At 41.6% G+C, this 22,899-nt stretch overlaps 1 protein-coding gene and 1 non-coding gene across 5 annotated transcripts in view; both read right to left on the bottom strand.

Annotated features, from left to right (window-relative positions):
* SKAP1 (src kinase associated phosphoprotein 1) overlaps positions 1 to 22,899 on the bottom strand; it is a 325,743-nt gene that overhangs the window by 75,658 nt on the left and 227,186 nt on the right. For all 4 annotated transcript variants that reach the window (XR_013406615.1, XR_013406614.1, XM_015119393.3 and 1 more), the window contains exons 5-7: positions 5,055 to 5,132; positions 3,475 to 3,558; positions 90 to 214 (exon numbers count right to left, since the gene is read on the bottom strand). Coding sequence is in view for 2 of the 4 variants with exons in the window: in XM_015119393.3 (XP_014974879.2) it covers positions 90 to 214; positions 3,475 to 3,558; positions 5,055 to 5,132 (287 nt within the window). In the remaining 2 variants the exon portion in view is untranslated. The remainder of the gene's footprint in view (positions 1 to 89; positions 215 to 3,474; positions 3,559 to 5,054; positions 5,133 to 22,899) is intronic.
* LOC114673367 (U6 spliceosomal RNA) lies at positions 13,560 to 13,666 on the bottom strand. Its single transcript, XR_003724071.1, has one exon. It is a non-coding gene; the product is annotated as a U6 spliceosomal RNA (small nuclear RNA).

Here is a 22,899-nt window from a genome sequence, read left to right as displayed (position 1 = left end):
GGAACCCAGCATAGCAACCATGGCTCACATGCAACACGAAAGGAAACTGCAACACCAACAAGGATCACCATCTCCTCGGTGCGTCCTACCTCATAGCTGCGCCTATCCTGGGAGGTCAGTTCAAAGCAGGATTCTTTCTTGGAATCTCTTCGCAGGTGGGGGGCCATCCGAACACTGTAGCCCTTAATGAGGAAGGTCCCTTTGGGCTGCTTGCCTGCAAGACAGGAAAGCTCCCTGTATCCCTAGAGAGATGCAACTGCCAAGGGAAGGCATCTTCTCTGGTATGTAAAATAAAAGCACAGAAACAGCTGTTACATCCCTGAGGAACCACAATAGTCAAGGAAAGGTTATTAGAGAAGCTGAAGAAGAGGCTACTGCGACAGTAAGGCAGATATCACTGCCAAGCTAGGGAAATGCAACGTGAAAGGTTATTTTGCCAAAAGAGTACAACAGAGACAGAGAATTTATTAGAATGTTAAGAGATCTATAATAACAGAAAGAAGGAATTATTACAGCAGGGAGAGTGTGGCTGTAAATGTGAGGCTCTTGAAGGCTATTATAGAGCTGAAACATTATTATCAGGGCCAGCAGAGCTCACATTTGAGGGGAGGGACAGCAGCACAGGGGGGCATTATAAGGTCCCAGAATTGCCTCCCATGCCCTATGTAGCATTTGAGCTAAACTTCTCTCCCCCTTCCCTGCTGGTCAGGTGGGAATTTATGCTAGAGGGAGAATGATTAAAACTCAGTATTTATCCTCCTTGTAAGAGGTCAACCTGAGAAGTAGCAGAATAATGTTGAGTATTATTAGATGACGAGGAAGGAGACAAAAGGAAAAGGACCCTAAGTGAAGAGAGACTTCTGCTTGTCACTACCAAAAAAAAGTGTTAGAAACAGAAAAAGAGGAGGTGGCTCTCAAGAATTTTTGTCCTCATTGTGTGGTTCAGGCAGAACACATAGAGAACAGGAACCACAGTGTCTGGGATGCTTTGAGCTCTATATCATGTGAAATGAATTGCTTAATAAATGCTTTTTGATGATGATAATGATGAGAAGGATGGCAGTGTGCTGACAATATTAAAAAAGAAAGAAGAAGAAAAAAGACTCTGTCCTCACCTGGTTAAGCTAAAAGAAATACACAAACACTATTCTTACTAAGAAAATGTCATGGGCACAATAAGAAATAACTGGCAAGAAGGGAGCCATGGAACAGTGCTTTTTGACACCAGAATCTTTTTTGTTAAAGTATCTCTCCTTGTTCTAACCGGCCACTAAAATGTTTTGTTGTTTCTTTGGTCACCAGATTTTATTTCACCCTGATGGCAAAATGGTCAATAAAAGCCTCTGAGTCTCTTGCTCTTACTGTCCCCCCTCCTTTCTCACCGTGAGTATGGAAGATTCTGAATGAACAGATGTGACACACCTGGTTTTATATCTAGATATGCCAACCACTTATTTAAATGCAAAAGAAATGATGAACATATTTACAGTGACAAATGGCATATTAGTTTGAAGGTTTAAAATAAGAAAAGAACAACTGGCTGGGTTGTATGCCTATAATTTAGAGGAGAAATTGTGGTTGCTGGGTTTGAGAGCGGGTTGGGGGTTGGAAGGACACATGGGACTTGTAGCTCAGTTTACAAACTATGCTGTTATTCTTTCCAAACAGGGCTTTAGCCTTTGCCCCTAGATGGGAAAGGTTCTGAGGGATGTAGGATGGTGAAAGGTAGGCAAAGGTCTGTGATAACTACTGCAGGCAGGGAGGCAGCATGAGGCAATTGCTACCAAGCCCAAGGGCAAATCTTAAGGATTTCAAGTAACTTAGCAAAGATTCAGTGTTTTAAGAAAGAGTCTCGTTCTGTTGCCCAGGGTGGAGTGCAGTGGCGTGATCTCGGCTCACCACAACCTCCACCTCCTGGGTTCAAGCGATTCTCCTGTCTCAGCCTACAGGCACCTGCCACCATGCCTGGCTAATTTTTGTATTTTTAGTAGTAGAGACGGGGTTTCACTGTGTTGGCCAGGTTGGTCTTGAACTCCTGACCTCATGATCTGCCTGCCTTGGCCACCCAAAGTGCTGGGATTACAGACGTGAGCCACTGCGCCTGGCCCGAGGCTGTATTTCTTTCTACTACCTTAGTACTGCAGGTGCAGGAAGTACAAAGGCAACTGGGTGGGTGTCTGATTATTCCCTACATTGGATATCCAGGCACTGGGAGAGGACTATGTTTGAGGAAGGAATAAGAAAGGAGAAACAGAAAATGACTGCAAGGAAAAAAAAGGCTCTACTCAATCTGTATCGCTGGCCTCTGTTCGAAGGTGCACAGCACAAGAAAGCCCCAACAAGAATTGATGCTTTTTTTTTTGAGACAGAGTCTTGCTCTGTCACCCAGGCTGCAGTGCAGTGGCGCGATCTCAGCGCAACTTCCGCCTCCCGGGTTCACGCCTCCTGAGTAGCTGGGACTACAGGCGCTCATCACCACGCCTGGCTAATTTTTTGCATTTTTAGTAGAGACGGGGTTTCACTGTGTTAGCCAGGATGGTCTCCATCTCCTGACCTTGTGATCCGCCCACCTCAGCCTCCCAAAGTGCTGGGATTACAGGCGTGAGCCACCGCGCCCAGCCAAGAATTGACGTTTTTTAAACTTTGTCTCCCTCTTGTTTCTTAGAATTACTCCTGGGGCAGTCCAACTCTGTAGAAGTGTATCCCCTATTCGAAAGTTTGCATTCATCTATAGTAATAATTTTTAGCTTGTATTTATTTGTAATTGCCTCCTATTGTGCTTATATCCTCTATTCCTTTTCATAAATCAATCAATTACGTTAAACATGGATGGGAGGTCTTCTAGGGTTAGCTCATGAGTGTTGACTTGATTAAGTCAGTGGTGGCTCATTAAGAAACTATCTCTGGCCTGAGTCAACACTTCACTGCTGCTGTCATCTGGCTGAAGGGCGTGCCTTGGGTACAGCAACCATTTGGGTCTCAATATTCTATGGCTATAGGAATGTTCACTGGACTACTTACTTCCTAGTAGTCATTAGGATAAAGCTGGGAGCATGCCCTTAGGGGGTTCAATTTCTGGGCCATTGTTTAAGTTCTTTAAGTCTTTCTCAGAATTAATTTATTTCAATATTTTAGCTATGGTATTGATACCTGTAAAGAGTTTGAAGGTCTTTTTATTTTTATTTTTTAAATCAAAACATTCAACTTTGATAATGTATTGCTAATCATAATAAAAGATAACCCTTTGATGTGCTGACCACACTCTTAGTGTTTAAATGTGAAATAATTTCTAAATTGGGTTCTGCTTTTTCGGTGATGGGCAAGGTATTATTTGCCCATGCCTATTTCTTTCCTAAGCATGTCCCTTTATGGGTATTAGTTAAGGACTGCTATCTTGAGATCTAAGTGCTTGAGAATTTACGAAGTGTTTGCATCCAGGAGTGAGATGCTGCTGTGTAAATGAAGAACACTTACTCTTCTCATTAGCATAGTAGTAGAAGAGACCTCTGCTGACAACACACCATCGCTTCTGCCACTCCGATCCAAAGAAACTATGATCTAAACAGAACAGCAGTAGGGGACATAAATTCAGGTAACTACCATCACTGAAGAGTCTGTAAAATCCAACAACATACAGTCCAGTGTGTTATTGTTTTATTTCCCAGGTTAATGGACTGTAAAACCCTCCTTTTCACTCCCACAGGTTATCCCATATTGACTCAGGGTCCGGGGGACTAGCTCAGTTAAAGGTCCAAGTTCTAAACAGGGGTGCCTGCTCTGTGCCCCACAGCTGTCTTTTTATCTAGCCTCCTTTATATCTTTTGGGTTCTTATCTCATCTTGTACATTTTCAAACTCTCCATTATATCTTTATGTGTTGCCTTTGACAAAGAAAAATGATTCTCCAGGCCATGGCCATGAAAGAGCTTTTTTTTTTTTTTTTTTTTTTTGTGCTGAGCCAATTTGCCTGTTGAGTGTTAAACCTGAGATGCCAACTCTAGTGGTACCTATTCTAATTAAATGAGTTAAAGGTCAAGAGTTGGGTTTGAAGGCAGAAGTGGTGGCTCAGGTCTGTAATCCCAGCACTTTGGGAGGCTGAGATGGAAGGTATGCTTAAAGCCAGGAGTTTGAGACTAGCCTAGGCAACAAAGTGAGGCCTTGTCTCCATAAAAAATAATAAAATATCCAGGCACAGTTGTGCACCTGTTGTCCCAGCTCTTTGAGAGGCTGAAGTGGGAGCAATTGCTTGAGCCAGGATTGGAGGCTGCAGTGAGCTATGATGGTACTACTGTATTCCAGCCTTGGTAATAGAGGGAGATCCCATCTTAAAAAAATAATAAGTAAATAAAAAAGGCCGGGGGTGGTGGCTTATGCCTGTAATCCCAGCACTTTGGGAGACTGAGGCAGGCAGATCAGTTGAGGCCAGGAGTTTAAGACCAGCCTGGCCAACATGATGAAATCCTATCTCTGCTAAAAATACAAAAAATTAGCTGGGCATAGTGGTGCACACCTGTAGTCCCAGCTACTCGGGAGGCTGAGACAGCAGAATCGCTTGAACCAGGAGGTGGAGGTTGCAGTCAGCCAGGATCACACCCACGGCACTACAGAGCGAGACTCAGTCTCAAACAACAACAACAACAACAAAAACAAAAAACAAAAGAGTTGGGCTTGTCTGAAATTTGAAAGTAGGCTGCTTCACATATGATATAAAAACTACCCAGTGGGAGCACACTGAGAGATAAGGACAAGAACACCATTCATTGATTCAATAAGTTTTATTAAGCACCTGTCACATACCAGGCACTGGGGATAGAGAGGTGAGCAGGATATAACCATCCCTATCTTGATGAAGCTTATGGTCTACTCAAGGCTGGGACATCTCTCTTTAGCCTACACACAAACACCAGATTCCTTTCCTTTCCTTGCATTACTTTTGCCTTGTATCTGCCTAGCACAGTACCGGGCACAGAGAAGGCACCCAATATGTTAGCTTTCTTTTTCCTCACTTCCCTTCCCTTCCTGGAATGTTCTGAAATCTGTGGGTCTGACCATTACCTTTGCTTTTCTTCTCCAAGTATCCTTGCTTGATTATGTTATCAAGTTCTTGAGCTCCTTTTACGATGTCTTCCATTCCTAAAAGGACCAATGGCAAAGTGCTTTATTGAAACCTGGCAAAATTTTCATTTATTTAGGCTACTTTAGATAATTCACATTAATAACAGAGTACACAAGGGCAATTGCTTAAACACAGTACAAAATAAAACAATTTCTATATGATTGGAAGGAAAAGTAAATTTTCTTGCTTTTTCTTTCTTTTTTTTTTTTTTTTGAGACAGAGTCTTGCTCTGTCACCCAGGCTGGAGTGTGATGGTTCTATCATGGCTCACTGCAACCTCTGCCTCCCAGGTTCAAGCCATTCTTGTGTCTCAGCCTCCCAGGTAGCTGAGACTACAGGCATGCGCCGCTACACCTGGCTAATGTTTTTTGTATTTTTAGTAGAGATGAGGTTTCACCATGCTGGCCAGGCTGGTCTCGAACTCCTGACCCCAAGTGATCCGCCCACCTTGGCCTCCCAAAGTGCTGGGATTACAGACGTGAGCCACTGCACCCAGCCAATTTTCTTTCTTTTCAATTATATCTAATGCTAAAATTGCTTAAAACGATCTAAATATACATTAATTTGTAGTAGGTGAGGTAGCCTAAATATGTACTGATAGGCAGGAAAAGGACCCCAGAAAATTAAGAATTTTTTTTTTTTTTGAGACAGAGTCTCTCTCTGTCACGCAGGCTGGAGTGCAGTGGTGCGATCTTGACTCACTGCAAGCTCCACCTTCCGGGTTCATTCCATTCTCCCGCCTTAGCCTCCCGAGTAGGTGAGACTACAGGCGCCCGCCACCATGCCTGGCTAATTTTTTCTTTTTTTGTATTTTTAGTAGGGATGGAGTTTCACCATGTTAGCTAGGATGGTCTCAATCTCCTGGCCTCGTAATCTGCTCACCTCGGCCTCCCAAAGTGCTGGGATTACAGGTGTAAGCCACTGCGCCTGGCCAAAATTAAGAATTTTTTTATGGATATAAGTTCCAAATTGGATAAACCTCACTGAGATAATCAAAAGTCAAATGAATAACTACCAGCACAGACAGCTTTAATGAGTAATAGACTCCACCATAAACATAGTCACCTAAGAGGGAGCAATAAACACACACTCAATTTTTTTTTTCTTTTAATAAACAGCCACCTCTGTGAACATAAATTTTTTTAAGTTCATACAAGAAGGGCTATGCAAGCTGAACTTAGCAATAACTGCCAAATCCTGATTTCTTAAAAGTATGGGAAAGAGGCCGGGCCCAGTGGCTCACCCTGTAATCCCAGCACTTCGGGAGGCTGAGGCAGGCAGATCATGAGGTCAGGAGTTCGAGACCAGCCTGGCCAACATGATGAAACCTCGTCTCTACTAAAGATACAAAAAATTAGCTGGGCGTGGTGGCGCACACCTGTAATCCCAGCTACTCGGGAGGCTGAGGCACGAGAATTGCTTGAATGCAGGAGGCAGAGGTTGCAGTGAGCCGAGATCATGCCATTGCACTCCAGCATGGGTGATAAGGCGAGACTTCATCTCAAAACAAAACAAAACAAAACAAAAAAGTATGAGAAAGAATCTAAGAACTGTAGAAGGCTTCACAATACCCTGAAATTTACATCAGCCTTTAATCGTATGCTGCTAACATTCTTGGCTTTCAATTAGCCTGGTTAGGTACAAATTTATTGAGAAGTCAAGATCCTAATCCATCTTCCTCCACTGGGGTTTGTACTTACTTCACAGAAGGGAGGGACAAAGGATAGAGACAAAAAGGAATTTGCTTCTCAAAAAATAAAATGAAAGAAGAATGAAAAATAAAAGCCTCTTTTAAGAACACACTCTACATTTCTTAATTAGGCAAAAGGAAGGTGTATAACTGTATATTTTTAAACGAAGAATGTTGTTTTTACCTAAATCAATCTGGCCTGGTATATGACAACATAAAAAACTCAAGGATAGAGTCCAAAAACTCGCCAGCCAAGCAAATAATTATGCTGAACCCCCTTTGACACTCTGTAATTGGATGTCCCTGGTACTCCCAATTCTTAGTCCTTTAATACCTGTTTTTCTCATTATTCGGACCTTGTGTCTTTAGTTTCTCAATTCATACAAAACCACACTCAGGCCGTCACCAATAATTCTATATGACAAATGCTCCTTCTAACAACCCCACAATATCATCCCTTACCCAAAAATCTTTCTTCAGTCTAATCTCTCCCACTCTAATCCCTAATCCCGCTTGAAGCAGCCCTGAGAAACATTGCCCATTATCTCTCCACACCACCACCAAACATTTTTGCTGCCCCAACACTTTACCACTATTTTGTTTTATTTTTATTATTAATATAAGAAGACAGGAATGTCAGGCCTCTGAGCCCAAGCTAAGCCATCATATCCCAGTGACCTGCATGTATACATCCAGATGGCCTGAAGCAACTGAAGATCCACAGAAGTGAAAATAGATTAACTGATGACATTCCATTCCATTGTGATTTGTTTCTACCCCACCCTAACTGATCAATGTTCTTTATAATCTCCCCCACCCGTAAGAAGTTTCTTTGTAATTCTCCCCACCCTTGAGAATGTACTTTGTGAGATCCACCCCATGCCCCTAAACCTACAAGAACTCATGATAATCCCACCACCTTTGCTGACTCCTTTTTCGGACTCAGCCTGCCAGCACCCAGGTGAAATAAACAGCCATGTTGCTCACACAAAGCCTGTTTGGTGATCTCTTCACATGGACACGTGAAAGAGAAGGTAATTGGGCTAGTGGTATTTTAGCATTTACTCCTTTTAGTCCCAGAACCCAAATCTCTTTTGGATTGTCTTAAATAATTTATGAAGCAAACCAAGTACAAAACAAAGTAAGGCATGACTACATATGAATCAACTGGGCCACCTATACAGTATCTTGAGAGTTATGATTGAAATAACTTTTTTTCAAACAATTGTTTTTTGAACATTTCTTACAGTAACATTTATTCAATGGTGGCTATGAGCTGGCACTTTGCTCAGTGCCTTTCCTACTTTTTGTTTCAAAATAACATCTATGGGCCAGGCGCGGTGGCTCAAGCCTGTAATCCCAGCACTTTGGGAGGCCGAGACGGGCGGATCACGAGGTCAGGAGATCGAGACCATCCTGGCGAACACGGTGAAACCCCGTCTCTACTAAAAAAATACAAAAAAACTAGCCGGGCGAGGCGGCGGGCGCCTGTAGTCCCAGCTACTCGGGAGGCTGAGGCAGGAGAATGGCGTAAACCCGGGGGCCGGAGCTTGCAGTGAGCTGAGATCCGGCCACTGCACTCCAGCCCGGGCGACAGAGCCAGACTCCGTCTCAAAAAAAAAAAAAAAAAAAAAAAATCTATGACAATTTAAAATGCAATCAAAATTACATTTTACTTTAAAGCTGTTTCAAGCTTAGTTATAGAAAGGTAGATCAGAAGAGCCTCTTTTTCTGTTTTTAAGTGTGTCTATGTGCCAGATTTTTTATCCAATTGGTCCTTATTGTTAACCTCCTTATTCATGAACTACTTTCATTTGTGTGTTTCACAGTTAGCAAACTATGTGGTTGCCATAAATCCTTTTAATCCATCTCAGGGTGCATGTGTAAGATGAGCAGCAGCAAAGGAAAGTTCATTTTTCTAGGGTTCTTTCATTTCTCCTACCCCTCTGGAAACAACCTCCAAGGAAACAGTAGCAGATTCTACTGAGGGAGAGGCATTGCGTGGGGAGAGGACCAGTTATAGAAAAGAAGGCTCTCTAAGTGCTGTCAAAAAATTGCTCCTAGGGAGGCCAGGTTTGGCACAAACCTGTAGTCCCAGCTACTTGGGAGGCTGAGGTAGGAGGATCCCTTGAGTCCATGAGTTCAAGGCTGCAGTGAGCTGTGGTTGAACCACTTCACTCCAGCCTTGAGTCCAGGAGTTCAAGGCTGTAATGAGCTGTGATTGAACCACTTCACTCCAGCCTGGGTGACAGAGCGAGATCCTGTCTCTTAAAAAAAAATTGCTCCTGGAGGCCTAAAAATTAAATGAAAGACATAGGGAGATGAGGAAAACATGATCCCATAAACCGTGAGTTTCCATCTCTTCTTCCCACAGGTTTTTTTTTTTTTTTTCTCTTTTCTTTCTAAAGGTCTTGTTAAACTTAGAGACACAGCTCCTTGTTAAAGATGCCAAGAGTCTGAATCATAAAAGACATGTTAAACGTTCTATTAGAATTCAAACCTCCTTTTTTAATGCAAATTTAAATGCCATTTTATGGAACATCTATAATTATGAAAATAGGAAGACATTGCCTCGTGTGCAGGGAGAGTCTGTGAGTATGAATATTACATTAATGTGCCCACACCAGCTCACTGATCCTGCTGGCAGGAGCATAAAAAATGCTTGAGTGAAACTTTTATTTAGATGTTAAGACTCCAGGCCCCAGCGGGGTGACAGAGACAGCCCCTGTGAGTTGCCATCAGAGAGAGAGCTTGAATTGAATTACCCAGGGGGGAGGAAGTAGTGATGAGCACTGCTTCGCTTATTTAATTTCATTTACTTTCAGTACATTATCAGCATGAGGCTTTTCTCTCCCCACCAACTGAAACCCAAGAATGCCACCACCAAGAAAACAAAGATATAATGCAGCAGAGATGTAACTCGAAGTCACTAATTCTAGGAGACAAGGGACAGCACCATCACCACCTTCTCTCCCCAAGAGTCAAACTCAGTTTGTTAAAATTGTATACTGAAAGAGTTGCTGAATTTTTTCTCTTTGTCATTCACTAACAAGATTCTGAAAAGGAATATAGCTGGAAACAGTTTTTTATATCCTGTGTTTTTGTGTGTAGTCAGTAAGATGTGTTATGTTGCTTTCTTTCTTTCTTTCTTTTTTTGAGACAGAGTCTCACTCTTGTCGCCCAGGCTGGAGTGCAATGGTGCGATCTCAGCTCACTGCAACCTCCACCTCCCGAGTTCAAGTGATTCTCTTGCCCCAGCCTCCCGAGTATTTGAGATTACAGGCATGCACCACCACACCCGAATAATTTTTTGTATTTTTAGTGGAGATGGGGTTTCTCCATGTTGGTCAGGCTGGTCTCGAACTCCTGACCTCAGGTGACCCAGCTGCCTCAGCCTCCCAAAGTGCTGGGATTACAGGCATGAGCCACCGCACTCAGCCTATGTTGCTTTCTTATTCATTAGACAGAATCTGTATTGAGGAACTCTCTAGACTGGTTTCCCTATGGGCAGTGGGAAAAAATGGGATTATAGGCTAAGTTTAGAATGTCTATGGAAAAAAAATTGGGAAATGAGGTCAGATCAGTCTCTATTCTACTAATTGTCTTCTATGTACAAGGTACTGTGTGGTGAGTCCAATAACAGAGTTGTTCTCAATGTAGTTGACTCTGAGCTCAAGCTCATTAGCTCCACGATCTATCTGACAAATCCAAACAACCAAGATGGGGATCCACAGTGGCATGCAAGGTACCTCCTCTTTCAGTGTCAGTGCAGGGTCCTACTGATCAAGAACTAGTGATCCTGAGGATGCACAGTGTTAGCCATGCCATGGGGTGATGAGGCAGGAATCTTGTATGCCTGAATCCACACCTACTGGTAAATGAACAGATCTGCAGAGAGCTACTTAATGCATAATAGAAAGTATGTAAAATATGCTTTAGAGGATGATTATAAAAATAGGAAGAAGTTGCAAACAATTGTATAGGTTGCTATTTTAAGGCAAACAATTTATATTTAAGTATACAATTAAAAAAAGAAGCTTTTTGTTCATCACCTGAGAAAAGATATCACTACCATCATGAAAAAATAAAAATGATTTTGATTTATTGAGAATAAATGGCCCTCTTGGCTAAGTCTAAAGGTGTATTACATTATATCAGCACAAAACAGAATTACATTAGGGTCATAATCTCTCTCTACCACTACACTTAACTAAACCTCTCAGAACAGCCCGTATAAAGAAAAGATTCACTTAGCTGAAGGATATGGGGCCATAAAGATAAGATCAACAGAGAAGTGTGTTACCCAGAAGTGATGGCCACCCAACTTTCATGGCAGATGAAGATAAAAGAAATTCTCAGATATCTTTCTCTTCATCTAGATTCCTTTAAACCCTTGTATCCCACCCATATCCAACTCTGCAATAAAAAACGACAGGATAGGATTCCATCTCTCAATGCTAAACATGACTCTTTAGTCAGCTATGCACAGCAACAACAATGGGGACCCTTTGGAGTGTGACACATTTCCATAAAGCAGTCAATAAAAAAGACACGGGAGCTTATGTGAGTCATGGCCTATTTAACCAGCTGCGTTCTAGCCCACTGAGAAAAGAGAATTGGAGAAATCAGTTGGCAACACCAGAGCACAAGGCTAATAGCATAGGAGGCCACATAATTTCCACTGCAAAAAGGCTGCAGCCCCTGCAGAACAAACCAGGTGCCCACTAACTTTCATTATAGGCAGTTGGCTTGGTCTCTTGCTAAATCATCCTGAAAGGAAAATAAATAATTTTTTAAAAAACATATTTTGTTCAAATCGTTCCCCTATTAAATTATGGACTTCTCCCATCCTCCCTCTTCCTTTTAATTCAAGTTCTTTTCAACTGTTTGAAAAGGGACCTAACCAACTTGAGCCTAGAGATTAATAGCTACCAGGGGTGAATTTCAGATAGGGTGAAGTTTAACAGGTTCCTTAATTAAAGTACTCACGTAAAAAACCCAGGGATTGGGTGCATGAGATAGGAGAAAATTTAACATTTGAAGGCTGGGAATGGTCAAATTCCACCTGTAATTCCAATGCAGTCACAGATGGCTGGTGTATGTGCATCTGCAGACATGTACAAAAACACACGCTTTAAAATGCCTCAAATGTACCAAGGTGAGGAGGGTATTGCAGATAGGTTGGGGAGGGGGTAGTTTTCTCTTGTCTGGTGACTGTGGATTTCAAATCTGTTCATTAACCTCTCTTTTGTGCATTTGATTTCTGTGGCCTTCTTTAATAATTTCATTACTGCTTTTCCTTAGCTTCTTACTTTTCTGGGTTACTTTTTTGCCTTCTCAATTTTCAGGAACCAGTCAATAAATGATAGTTTGTAGTGTCTGGCAGGAAGTGCTCATCTTCTGATACTAACAAGGAAGTTGTTTTCCATGACTATTCCTTGACTAGTCCCTTGAACAGGCATATATAATTCTTTAACTTCTGTGGTTCCATGTGATATCCACTTGAGTTTACACTTACACCACACACTTTTCTTGCATTGTGTTTCACTTATAAAGGAATTTAGCTCAACATATGAAAGGTGAAAAATTCTAAACCATTAGTAATAGATTTAGCATCTAAAAGTTTCAAAGATATAGAAAGCTCTCAAACAGATGGCTTTAAACTAACTGAATGGAACTGTTCATGGAGAAATAAATTGGACAACAGATGAAAGGAAGGGAATGAACACAACGTACTTAATCAAGTTCTTCAACAAGCTGTGATGTAAGAAGCTAGGAAACAAAACATGAGCAACTGGAGCTAGACTAAAGGACCCCAGAAAAAGGTAGAAACGACACATTTGTAGTTAGCAAACCAACGCAGAAGACAACTTTCATGAGACCTCAATAGACTCATGTTACCCTTCCAATTTTTGAAGTTCTTTTAAAAACACCAGTGAATCCAGGTTACAGAAATCTGTGGAGAAAATCCTGTTACACTGAAGACAAAAAAACCTCTGAGGTTCTAGGTCAGTAGTACTAAGAAAAAAAAAGCAGATAATAAACAAAATAATTAAAATGAATATGCTTTAACAAAAATGGCCCCCCAAAACCCTAACCAATTTTTAATTCATCAGCATTGTATCAAGCATTTTTACATCTAAGTCCCACAACATCCCTATGAGGCATGTTTTATTATCATCCCCACTTTACAGACGAGGAAACTGAGGTGTAATGAAATGACATGACTTGCTGAAGGTTGCTCAGTTGGAATAGCCTATGTTCTTTCCAATACGCTGAGCTTCAGGCATGCACAGAAGTGGATGAGGAAAGATTGGGTCTTCCCATCTCACTCCCCCACAAAAAGAGACCCTGTTTTTTGGAAGGAGAAACAGGCGTGATGTGTGGTTATTCTATCTCCTGGTGTCAAAAAACTATTTAAGTATCTATATTTCTTATTTATTTTTTATGAGTAAAATGAGCAGGTTTTATTTTTATGTTTTTCAGCTTTTATTTTAGAATCAGGGGGTACATGTGTAGGTTTGTTACAAAGGTATATTGTGTGATGCTGAGGTTTGGAGTATGAATGAATCTGTCACCCAGGTAGTGAGCACAGTATCCAATAATAGTTTTTCAACCCTTGCTTCCCTCCGCACCTCCTCATGTATTTACCCAGTGTCTATTGTTGCCATATTTATGTCCATGTGTACCCAATGTGTAGCTCCCACTTATAAGTGAGAAAATGCCATTATGTTTTCTGTTTCTGCATTAGTTCAAAAACATGGAATGCTTCACAAATTTGCATGTCATCTTTGCTCAGGAGCCATGCTAATCTTCTCTGTATCATTCCAATTTTAGTATATATGCTGCCAAAGTGAGCACTCTTACTTTTAAATGTACTAACTGATTAATCTTTGGAATTGCCTCCTAGGGCAGATCTATGTGAAACCCAAGAGGTCAACAGAAAGTCTCAGAATGCAATAAAAGGATACATGAGTAAAGTACCTATAAGAGGACACAGCCAGAAACTCTCAAAAAATGCTGCTTGGGACTGGGTGTGGTGGCTCACGCCTGTAATCCCAGCATTCTGGGAGGCTGAGGTGGGCAGATCACAAGGTCGGGAGTTTAAGACCACCCTGGCCAGCGTGGTGAAACCCTGTCTTTACTAAAAATACAAAAAATTAGCTGGGCATGGTGGTGCACACCTGTAATCCCAGCTACTTGGGAGGCTGAGGCAGGAGAATTGCTTGAACCCAGGAGGTGGAGGTTGCAGTGAGCTGAGATCGCACCACTGCACTCCAGTCTGGGTGACAGAGTGAGACTCTGACTCAAAAAAAAAAAAAAAAAAAAAAGCTGCCTGGTCACCAAGGTTTGTAAGACCTCTTATGATGCAAGGGTGATCATCTAGAAAAAGGAAACCCTGTTCCAGTGTAGGGCTCATGCAGAAATTTGCAGAAATCTTGGGCATGATTTGTTTACTCTTGAAGGAAGAGGTTTGGGTTTGAAAAGGAAGAAGATTTTTCCCAGCACTTCGGGAGGCTGAGGCAGGCAGATCACTTGAGGCCAGGAGTTTGAGACCAACCTGGCCAACATGGCGAAACTCAGTCTCTACTAAAAATACAAAAATTAGTGAGGCATGGTGGTATGTGCCTGTAGTCCCAGGTACTTGGAAGCCTGAGACAGGGTTGCTTGAGCCTAGGAGGCAGAGGTTGCAATGAACTGAGAGTGCACCAGCCTAGGTGACAGAACAAAACTCCAAACAAAACAAAAAAACAAACAAGCAAAACAAACAAAACAAAACAAAACAGGATTTTAAAGTCAAATATCCAAATGGGTTTCTTTTCATAAAGTATTCCCTCAGTAATGCCAAGCCACAAGCTAACTTACAGAAACCATGAGTATTCATGGAGGATGAAGAACCCTCTCATTACTACAAAGGGGCAACACATGCTAATTGTCTAGGAGACCTGTGGTCTTGCAAGATGCTCTCTTCCACATCTTCACTTTCAGTGGGATTTTACTTATAAGAAATGAAAGTGTTAGGAAAAAGCCCTTCTAACTCCAAGCATGGTAACTTCAATGCACTAATGATAGCATCTAAATAAATGGTAATAATCAACACTTTCTGGTAGGTATCAGGAGTTCATCTTAAAGAATGACTAACTATAATAATCCATTGCTTCTCAATCATGAAACATTGGTGAACTTTGATCAGTTAAAGGACAGAGATTTTGAATAATTTACTTTTAGAATAAGAATGGGTTTAAAGTTTTTCTATAACAATACCATTCACTGCATTCTGATACGCTTTCTTATAGGGAAAAGTCAATCAAAAATAACTTATAGCTTATCCTATGTATGCTACAGCCTATAGTGATGAAATGAATCTAATGTACTATCATAATTGTGGCATCATGAATTCCCACAGTGCTTTATTTACTTGAAAACAAATTGTGTTCCTTCAAAACCATGAGTGTTCTGTGGTAGTGGGTTAAGCATATGTGTCTTTTGATTTTATCAATAACACATACCCGTAACCCAACATCCTCAGCTTCGTTTTTATCCTAAGAATCCATCCTTAATATAGAACCACAAAAGACCTGAAGTCTCTTTAGCAGCTAAGCCACAGTAAGTGGCAACAGAGCAAAGTGGGAATTCTGATACAAATTAAGGCAGCAGTCCTTCAAATGGCCTCATGATTCTAAAAAGGAGAAGAGGATTTTAAAATGCCAAATTGTCTTTTTACAAACCTTGCAAGATCGATGTATTCCCCCTGAGTCAGATCACCATTATACATGCATCACTTGAGAGCCTATCTTTAAAAATGAATGATGAAATGTCATTTTCAGATCTGTTTATTTACTATGCCACTGGGCCACTGGACTGTGATAAGAACACAGAGAAAAGGAAATAAAAAGAAAAGAGCCTTTTCTGGGTTTGGAATCACTTTTTAACTGGTTCACCAAACTGTGGGCAGAAGTCATCTTTCTAAAACACAGATCATGTCACATTCCTGCTTAAGTCCTGTAATGGTTTTTTATTACCTACAGGATGAAACTCAAACTCTCCAGCATACAAAAACTTTTAAGTGCTTGGTCTCTTCCTACCTTCAAGTTTCATTTTCTCCCAACTTTGTCACCTCCCAGTACTCCAGCAATAATAAGGAACAGACTCTGTCCTATGGAACATGCCATGCACTTTACACTGCAAGGTCTCTGTGTATTTTGTTTTTCCTGTTTGGAACTTCCTCTCTCTACTTCCAGCTGCCGAACTGGGAGTGCTCCTTCAATTCAAATGTCACATCCTCTTTGAATCTTTGATTCCCCCATGTAAAATTAAATACTCCCTCTTCTGTGCTTCAATAGCATTTTCTAGAACATTTTTATAGCACAGTCTTGGCTCCCAGGGACCCTAAATCTTTTCCTCAATGTGCTCCATTCTTGCCACTTTGCTTGGGTTTCCTTAAGACCTTAGGAACAATGCAAAACTGCTAGAATCTTTGAAAAAGCATATAGAAAAAGGGCTATTCCTGGGAAAAGAACTGTAGTTGTGGACCTGGGTACAAGGCAATAGGGAGGAGGGTAAAAATGGATCTTGCATTCATAGGAAAAGAGATGACACCATGGAAGAAATTAAGTGAACAGAACATTATAGTAGCCTCCATCTCCTGGGTTCAAACAATCCTCCTGCCCTCAGCCTTCCAAGTAGCTTGGAGTACTTGGTGTGCACCGCCATACATTATAGTACCTGGATTAAAACGGGGAAACAAAGAAGTTGCATATTAGATTCTTCTTTGGTACATATAAATGGGGAAACAAAGAAGTTGCATATTAGATTCTTCTTTTGTGCATATAGCTGTGCACGTAGGGGGATGTGCCAGGGTTTGCATGGCAATTGTCTAGGTAAGAAGAGTAAGAATTAGATTGAGAAGGAAGGCTGGGCATGGTGGCTCACGCCTGTAATCCCCACACTTTGGGAGGCCGAGGTGGGCAGATCACAAGGTCAGGAGTTTGAGACCAGCCTGGCTAATATGGTGAAACCCTGTCTCTATTAAAAAAAAAAAGCAAAAAATATTAGCCGGTGTGGTGGCGCACACCTGTAATCCCAGTTATTTAGCAGGCTGAGACAGAATTGCTTGAACCCTGGAGGCAGAGGTTGCAGTGAGCCGAGATCGTGCCACTGCACTCCAGCCTGGGCGACAGAGGAAGACTGTTTAAAAAAAAAAAAGAAAAAAAAAGAATTAGATTGAGGATGAACTGAAACATGTGAATAGCTGAGCCCCATCACAAGATTGGGCCATTCTTTTTTTTTTTTTGAGTTGGAGTTTCACTCTTGTTGCCCAGGCTGGGGTGCAATGACGCAATCACTGCTCACTGCAACCTCTGCCTCCCAGGCTCAAGTGATTCTCCTGCCTTAGCCTCCTGAGTAGCTGGGATTACAAGTGCCCACCACCACGCCCAGCTAATTTTTGTATTTTTAGTAGAGACGGGGTTTCACCATGTTGATCAGGCTGTTCTTGAACTCCTGACCTCAGGTGATCCAGCCACCTCAGGCTCCCAAAGTGCTGAGATTACAGGTGTGAGCCACCGTGCCCAGTCCTGGGCCATTCTTTAATCAGTTGTTGAACTGATATGGAATTAAGAAGGATCTTTCCCTTAAATATACACAATACACTGTAAGGAGTGTGGTACTAATTATTTATTTTCTGGAAGCCTAAAGAAAAGCTGCCAGTGGGAAATCTGGTCCCTTTCATAGGGGCAGTGCAATTCATTATTTGTATACTTGTTTCTCTTTTTATCCCCAGGGGCCTTGCACACACAGTAGGTACCCAATAATGTTTGTTAAACGGAACTGAAACCACTTCTAGCCTAATAGGACTTGTGATCTAGGAATACAATATGGAAGTGAATATTTGTTAGTCAAACCATTTTCATTTAAGTCACTGACAGTAATTTTTGTTCTTCTTTAATCTTAGGGTTGGTATCATACAAAACAAGAAAGTAAGAAGAGGCAAGGAAAGGAGGATTTTCCCAAGAGAACAAGGAGGAAGTGGGGGTGCAGAAGTTAGCTCGTATGACAGCACTGAGAATGAAAGATAGAGGACCAAAAAGGATTTTGGAGAAAAAATTAGAATAAATGCCATGAACCTCAACTGGAGAGAAATAAATTTCTCTCTCCTTCCTTCCTTCCTTCCTTCCTTCCTTCCTTCCTTCCTTCCTTCCTTCCTTCCTTCCTTCCCTCCCTCCTCCCACTCTCTGTCTTCCTTGCTTCTTTCCCTCACTCTTTCCTTCTTTCCTCTCTCTCTCTTTCTTTTCTGAGACAGGGTCTTGCTCTGACACCCAGGCTGAAGTGCAGTGGTGCAATCACGGCTTACTGCAGCCTCCATCTCCTGGGTTCAAACAATCCTTCTGCCCTCAGCCTTCCAAGTATCTTGGACGACTTGGTGTGCACCGCCATACTTGGCTAATCTATTTTTTATTTTTGGTAGAGACAGGGTCTTACTATGTTGCCCAGTCTGGTCTTGGACTCCTGGCCTCAAGCAATCCTTCCACCTTAGCCTCCCAGAGTGCTGGGATTATAGGTGTGAACTACCACACCTGGCCAAGAAATAAATTTCTGAGTCACATGTTACAGCCTGATTGGCACACCAATTCTGTTTGCCTTGGACCTTATCTATGTCCAGAACAGGGTTCAGAGGAAGCCATAAACAGGCAAAGGACTGAGCCAAATGAAGAACTGATTACTCTTTAGGAAAGAGCTATTGATTCCAACTTCTGAGCTACAGACTTTGAGTGACTGAGAATTTGGCCACTGATAGTGTTTCCTCAGTCTTGTTCTTTTATTTCTCTCCTGGAGAAATGGCATTTTCTTTTTGGACTTTTACATTTAAATTGGTTTGCATCCTGTGAGCAAACATCCTATGTGTGTCTGAGCATTTAATACTGTTAATGGTGAAGGCTACATGGAGATTAGTGTGACAGACTCCTGATGTCTCTATTTTAGTTACCATCCAAAGCAAAAGATTTAAGGAGGAATCAAATGATAACAATTTTGCCCTCTCTATGTCTCTCCAGTAAAAGACATTCAGATATCATCAGAGTACTGCATTGAGAAAACTTTAAAAGCAAACACAGCAGAAAATACAAAAGAAGACTTAGGAACTAATTACCATGATTCTCTGGGGGTATTTCAGGGTGGGTGATCTAATGAGAACTCTCACACCCCATCAGGAAGAACTTGATGGGAAAGCAGTGATCTTAGCAATGTGGCTTTGACCTGGTATGTATTATCTCCTGGTCAAAGGGCCACTCCCAAGCCAAGCCTCACCCTCAGACAGCTCCATGGGTGTCCCTGTGCAGCAGTATGGGCTCAGAGACAGAAAAATGATGTTGGCTATGATAAGTTACCTTTAAGGCAAAAATCACCCTACCTTAAAAAAGAAGTTACAAATTCTAGATTTAAATCTTTCTGGATTCTTCTGTTTCATCTGACAAAACTCAAGCAAGTTTGAAGTCAAACTTTGCAAGCAAAAAGAATTAGGAAGGGAAAATGAGGGTGATGTTTCTAAACCCAAAATTTTCCAACCAAATCACCAAGTCTGTAATTGCAAAACAAAAACACTAAATCTCAATATCTATTTGCACAGCTCATTAACTAAGGGCTCACACTCAGCAAACGGGGAAAAAAAGGAAAAGAAAAAAACTTCAGTACCAAACACATTTGGAAAGTTACTATAGAGACCTATATTTCCCTTGGATCTAAACTAGACCCTGCCACATTCTGTGGCACTGTGGTTGGATGCATCTATTTGTCTGTCTGTCTTTATTGCTTATTTAGCAAGTAGCAAATCGGGACAAGGCAAAGCATCTTTTGTCAGACCATGCGGGAGAGAGAAAGAGAACATTTCTTTCCCCACTGAACATTACGAACGTTATGGCAGGCACTCGACCTGCTCTGCTACTGGGACAACATGATTTACAATGTGAAAAGGGAAAACCTAAATCACCAAGTAATGAAAACATTAAAGTTAATGCATCACAAGTGAGGAATTTATTACCATTAACTCCAATAAACAGTTATAAAACACTCGTCCTTTCCTGTCCGTGCAAAGGGACACAGACACTGGACTTCATTAAGCTCAACTTTCTTTTCTTCTTCACTAGACCAGTCATGTGTGTTTGAACCAACCACCATTTATTGTTAAGTGGACTGGCTCATTTTCCAGGACTGTAGAAAGCTGAAGGCACATCCATTCTGCTTCACGGCACTTGGTATAGACGGATGAAATAGCAAAGTTTAGAAGACATGCAGTTCGGTATTGCTATATAAGTTTATTTAAGTCTCTAAAATGTATGTCTGACAAAAGAAGAGTAGCTCTTTCGAGCAGCCCTCCTCATAGGCAGGTATATAAGTAATAATGCCTGGTGAGGAGGGTGGCATATTGGATGCCAATGCACGTCAGGTGCGTTTAGCTGAATAATTTTTCGCTTGTTATTGTTTGGTATAGCACCTTGGAAGCCTGAGATGGAAACCCATTTCCTTCTATCATTTTTCTCTGTCACAGGGGCAGAGAAGTTTATTACCTTAAGGTTGTTCCTGAACAAAAGAGGCTGCACATATTGGATGGCTAAGGTAGATTGGTTCCAGATTCATTTGTTTTCAAGGAAAAAAAGAACTAAAGTGTCTTTTTGAAAAGCTACTTCTAATTGTGGAATTGCCTGGGTGTTACAAAGCACATAGGAGAGGCAGCATGAAATTCAGGCTTCCCTAACCGAATAGTTACAACAGTAACACGATAACAGTAATACTTTACATTTGGATAACACTTTATTTAGTGTTTATAAAATGCTTTCACATATGACACCTCCTTAATTCTGATCTCCTTCATTCAGACAGAAAGATCTCACCATTCTAGCCTTCCGAAGCTGAAACAGGCTCACACAGTTGGGAAGAAGAAGAATCAAGACATAAACTCAGGTTTTTTTTGTTTTTGTTTTTGTTTTATGAGACGGAGTTTCACTCTTGTTGCCCAGGCTGAAGTGCAATGGCATGATCTCAGCTGGAGTACAATGGCGCTATCTGAGCACCTCCCGGGCTCAAACGATTCTCCTGCCTCAGCCTTCTGAGTAGCTGCGTTACAGGCATGTGCCACCACACCCGGCTAATTTTTTTTTTTGGATTTTTAGTAGAGACGGGGTTTCACCATGCTGGCCAGGCTGGTCTCGAACTCCTGACCTCAGGTGATTCCCCGGCCTCTACCTCCCAAAGTGCTGGGATTACAGGTGTGAGCCACCGTGCCTGGCCAAAACTCAGGTATTTTTAAGCTCCAAATCCAGTTTTTTTTTTCCTTTTGTTTTGGCTACATCATGCTATACATTTTATCTAATGTTATGTTATAGTCCTAACTATAAAGTCAAGATGAAGAATGCTTTAATTCTATATTTCTCAGTCCAAAATTCATGATTTTTAGGAACCTCATTCTGCTAAGAATCGCTACAGTAACTATACTACTAAATGGAGCCATTATGCCTGGGAGTTGTCCAGGATATTCAGCCTTAAAATGTGATCTGATCGTTGGCATTACCAGAGAAGAGACAGGCACCTGGGCTGTATGAGGTTCACAGGGATGTTTAGCCCCAGACATTGAGTGGGACTACTGGACTTCTATGGGTCGAACTGTGTAGAGCACATGAAAGGAGGAACAAGAATAGCTCTGATACAGAATCTGAGCAGTACATCCCACATTACAAAAGCTAAGAGTTCCTTAAGACCAACTACTAAAATGTTGTTTGATTTAAGATAGTAGAAATACTTGTCAAGGAATCAATTTCTTCCTTCCTTCCTTCCTTCCTTCCTTCCTTCCTTCCTTCCTTCCTTCCTTCCTTCTTTCCTTCCTCCCTCCCTCCCTCCCTCCCTCCTCACAGGGTATCACTCTGTTTCCCAGGCTGGAGTGCAGTGGCTTCATCTTGGTGCACGGCAGTCTCCACCTCCCAGACTTAAGCAATCCTCCCACCTCAGCCTTCCGAGTACTACAGGCACGTGCCACCATGCCTGGCTAATTTTTGGATTTTTTGGTAGAGATAAGGTTTAGCTATGTGGCCCAGGCTGGTCTAGAACTCCTGGGCTCAAGAAATCCACCTGCCTTGGCCTCCCAAAGTGCTGGGATTACAGGTGTGAGCTACTGCGCCTGGCCAAGGAAATCTTAAATAGAGCAAAAAGATCAAGAAAAGGAAACCAGAAAAGATAAACAGTATTAGAACACAGAAACAGAGGGAAGGACATTATCAAAGAAATAATAACATTTCTCAAAATGATAGGAATCTTTTGATTGAAATGGTCCTCCATACACCCAGCATATGAAAGAAAGGGACTCATATATTGGTAATCACAGTGATATTTCAGAACAGAATTCATAAAAAGAAGATCCTAAAACCTTCTGAATCAGGGGGGAGAACCAAGTCATACAAAGAATCAAGAATCAGAATGGCACTGAAATTCTCCACAGCAACAATGAAAGCTGGAAGCCAGTGAAGCAAAGCTTTCCAAGTTCTAAGGGAAAATGATTTCCATTAGCATTCTCACACCCCAACTAACAGTTAAGTGTAAAAGTAGAATACAGAGGTTTTCAGACATTCAAAGTCTCAAGAAATTGACCTCCCAGGCATCCTTTCTCAGGATGCCACCACAATATGTGCTCCATTAAAATGAGAGAGTTTCACCAAGAAAGAAGGTGACATTGGGTCCAGAAAGTGGTGCTCTGATGAAGGAAAGGGATGAAAGGGAAGTCCCAGGATGACAGCTATGCAGGAGGCCTGAGAGCAGCCAGTCCAGAGTGGGGAGGAGGATGGAGATCTCCAGGAGAGACTAGAAGCACAAATGGAACTGATGAATCATCTGGTGTGTTTGACCATGTGGAAAATTACAATTCTGCAAAGTTTGGAAAGAATTAGGGATGGTGACTTAGAAAACTATGCAAATGAAAAAAGTCAAGGCATTTGCCAACTCTAGGAAAAACAATAATTTTTTTTTACATTTACTGGTTTATTATAAAGGATATTACAAAGGATATAGGTAAAGAGATGCATAGGGCGAGGTATGGGGAAAGGGGTGTGGAG

This window comes from Macaca mulatta, chromosome 16 (genome assembly GCF_049350105.2).
Source record: "Macaca mulatta isolate MMU2019108-1 chromosome 16, T2T-MMU8v2.0, whole genome shotgun sequence".
Taxonomy (NCBI): Eukaryota; Metazoa; Chordata; class Mammalia; order Primates; family Cercopithecidae; genus Macaca; species Macaca mulatta.
Note: the sequence above shows the minus strand (reverse complement) of the source record. Positions and strands in the feature narration are given on the sequence as shown.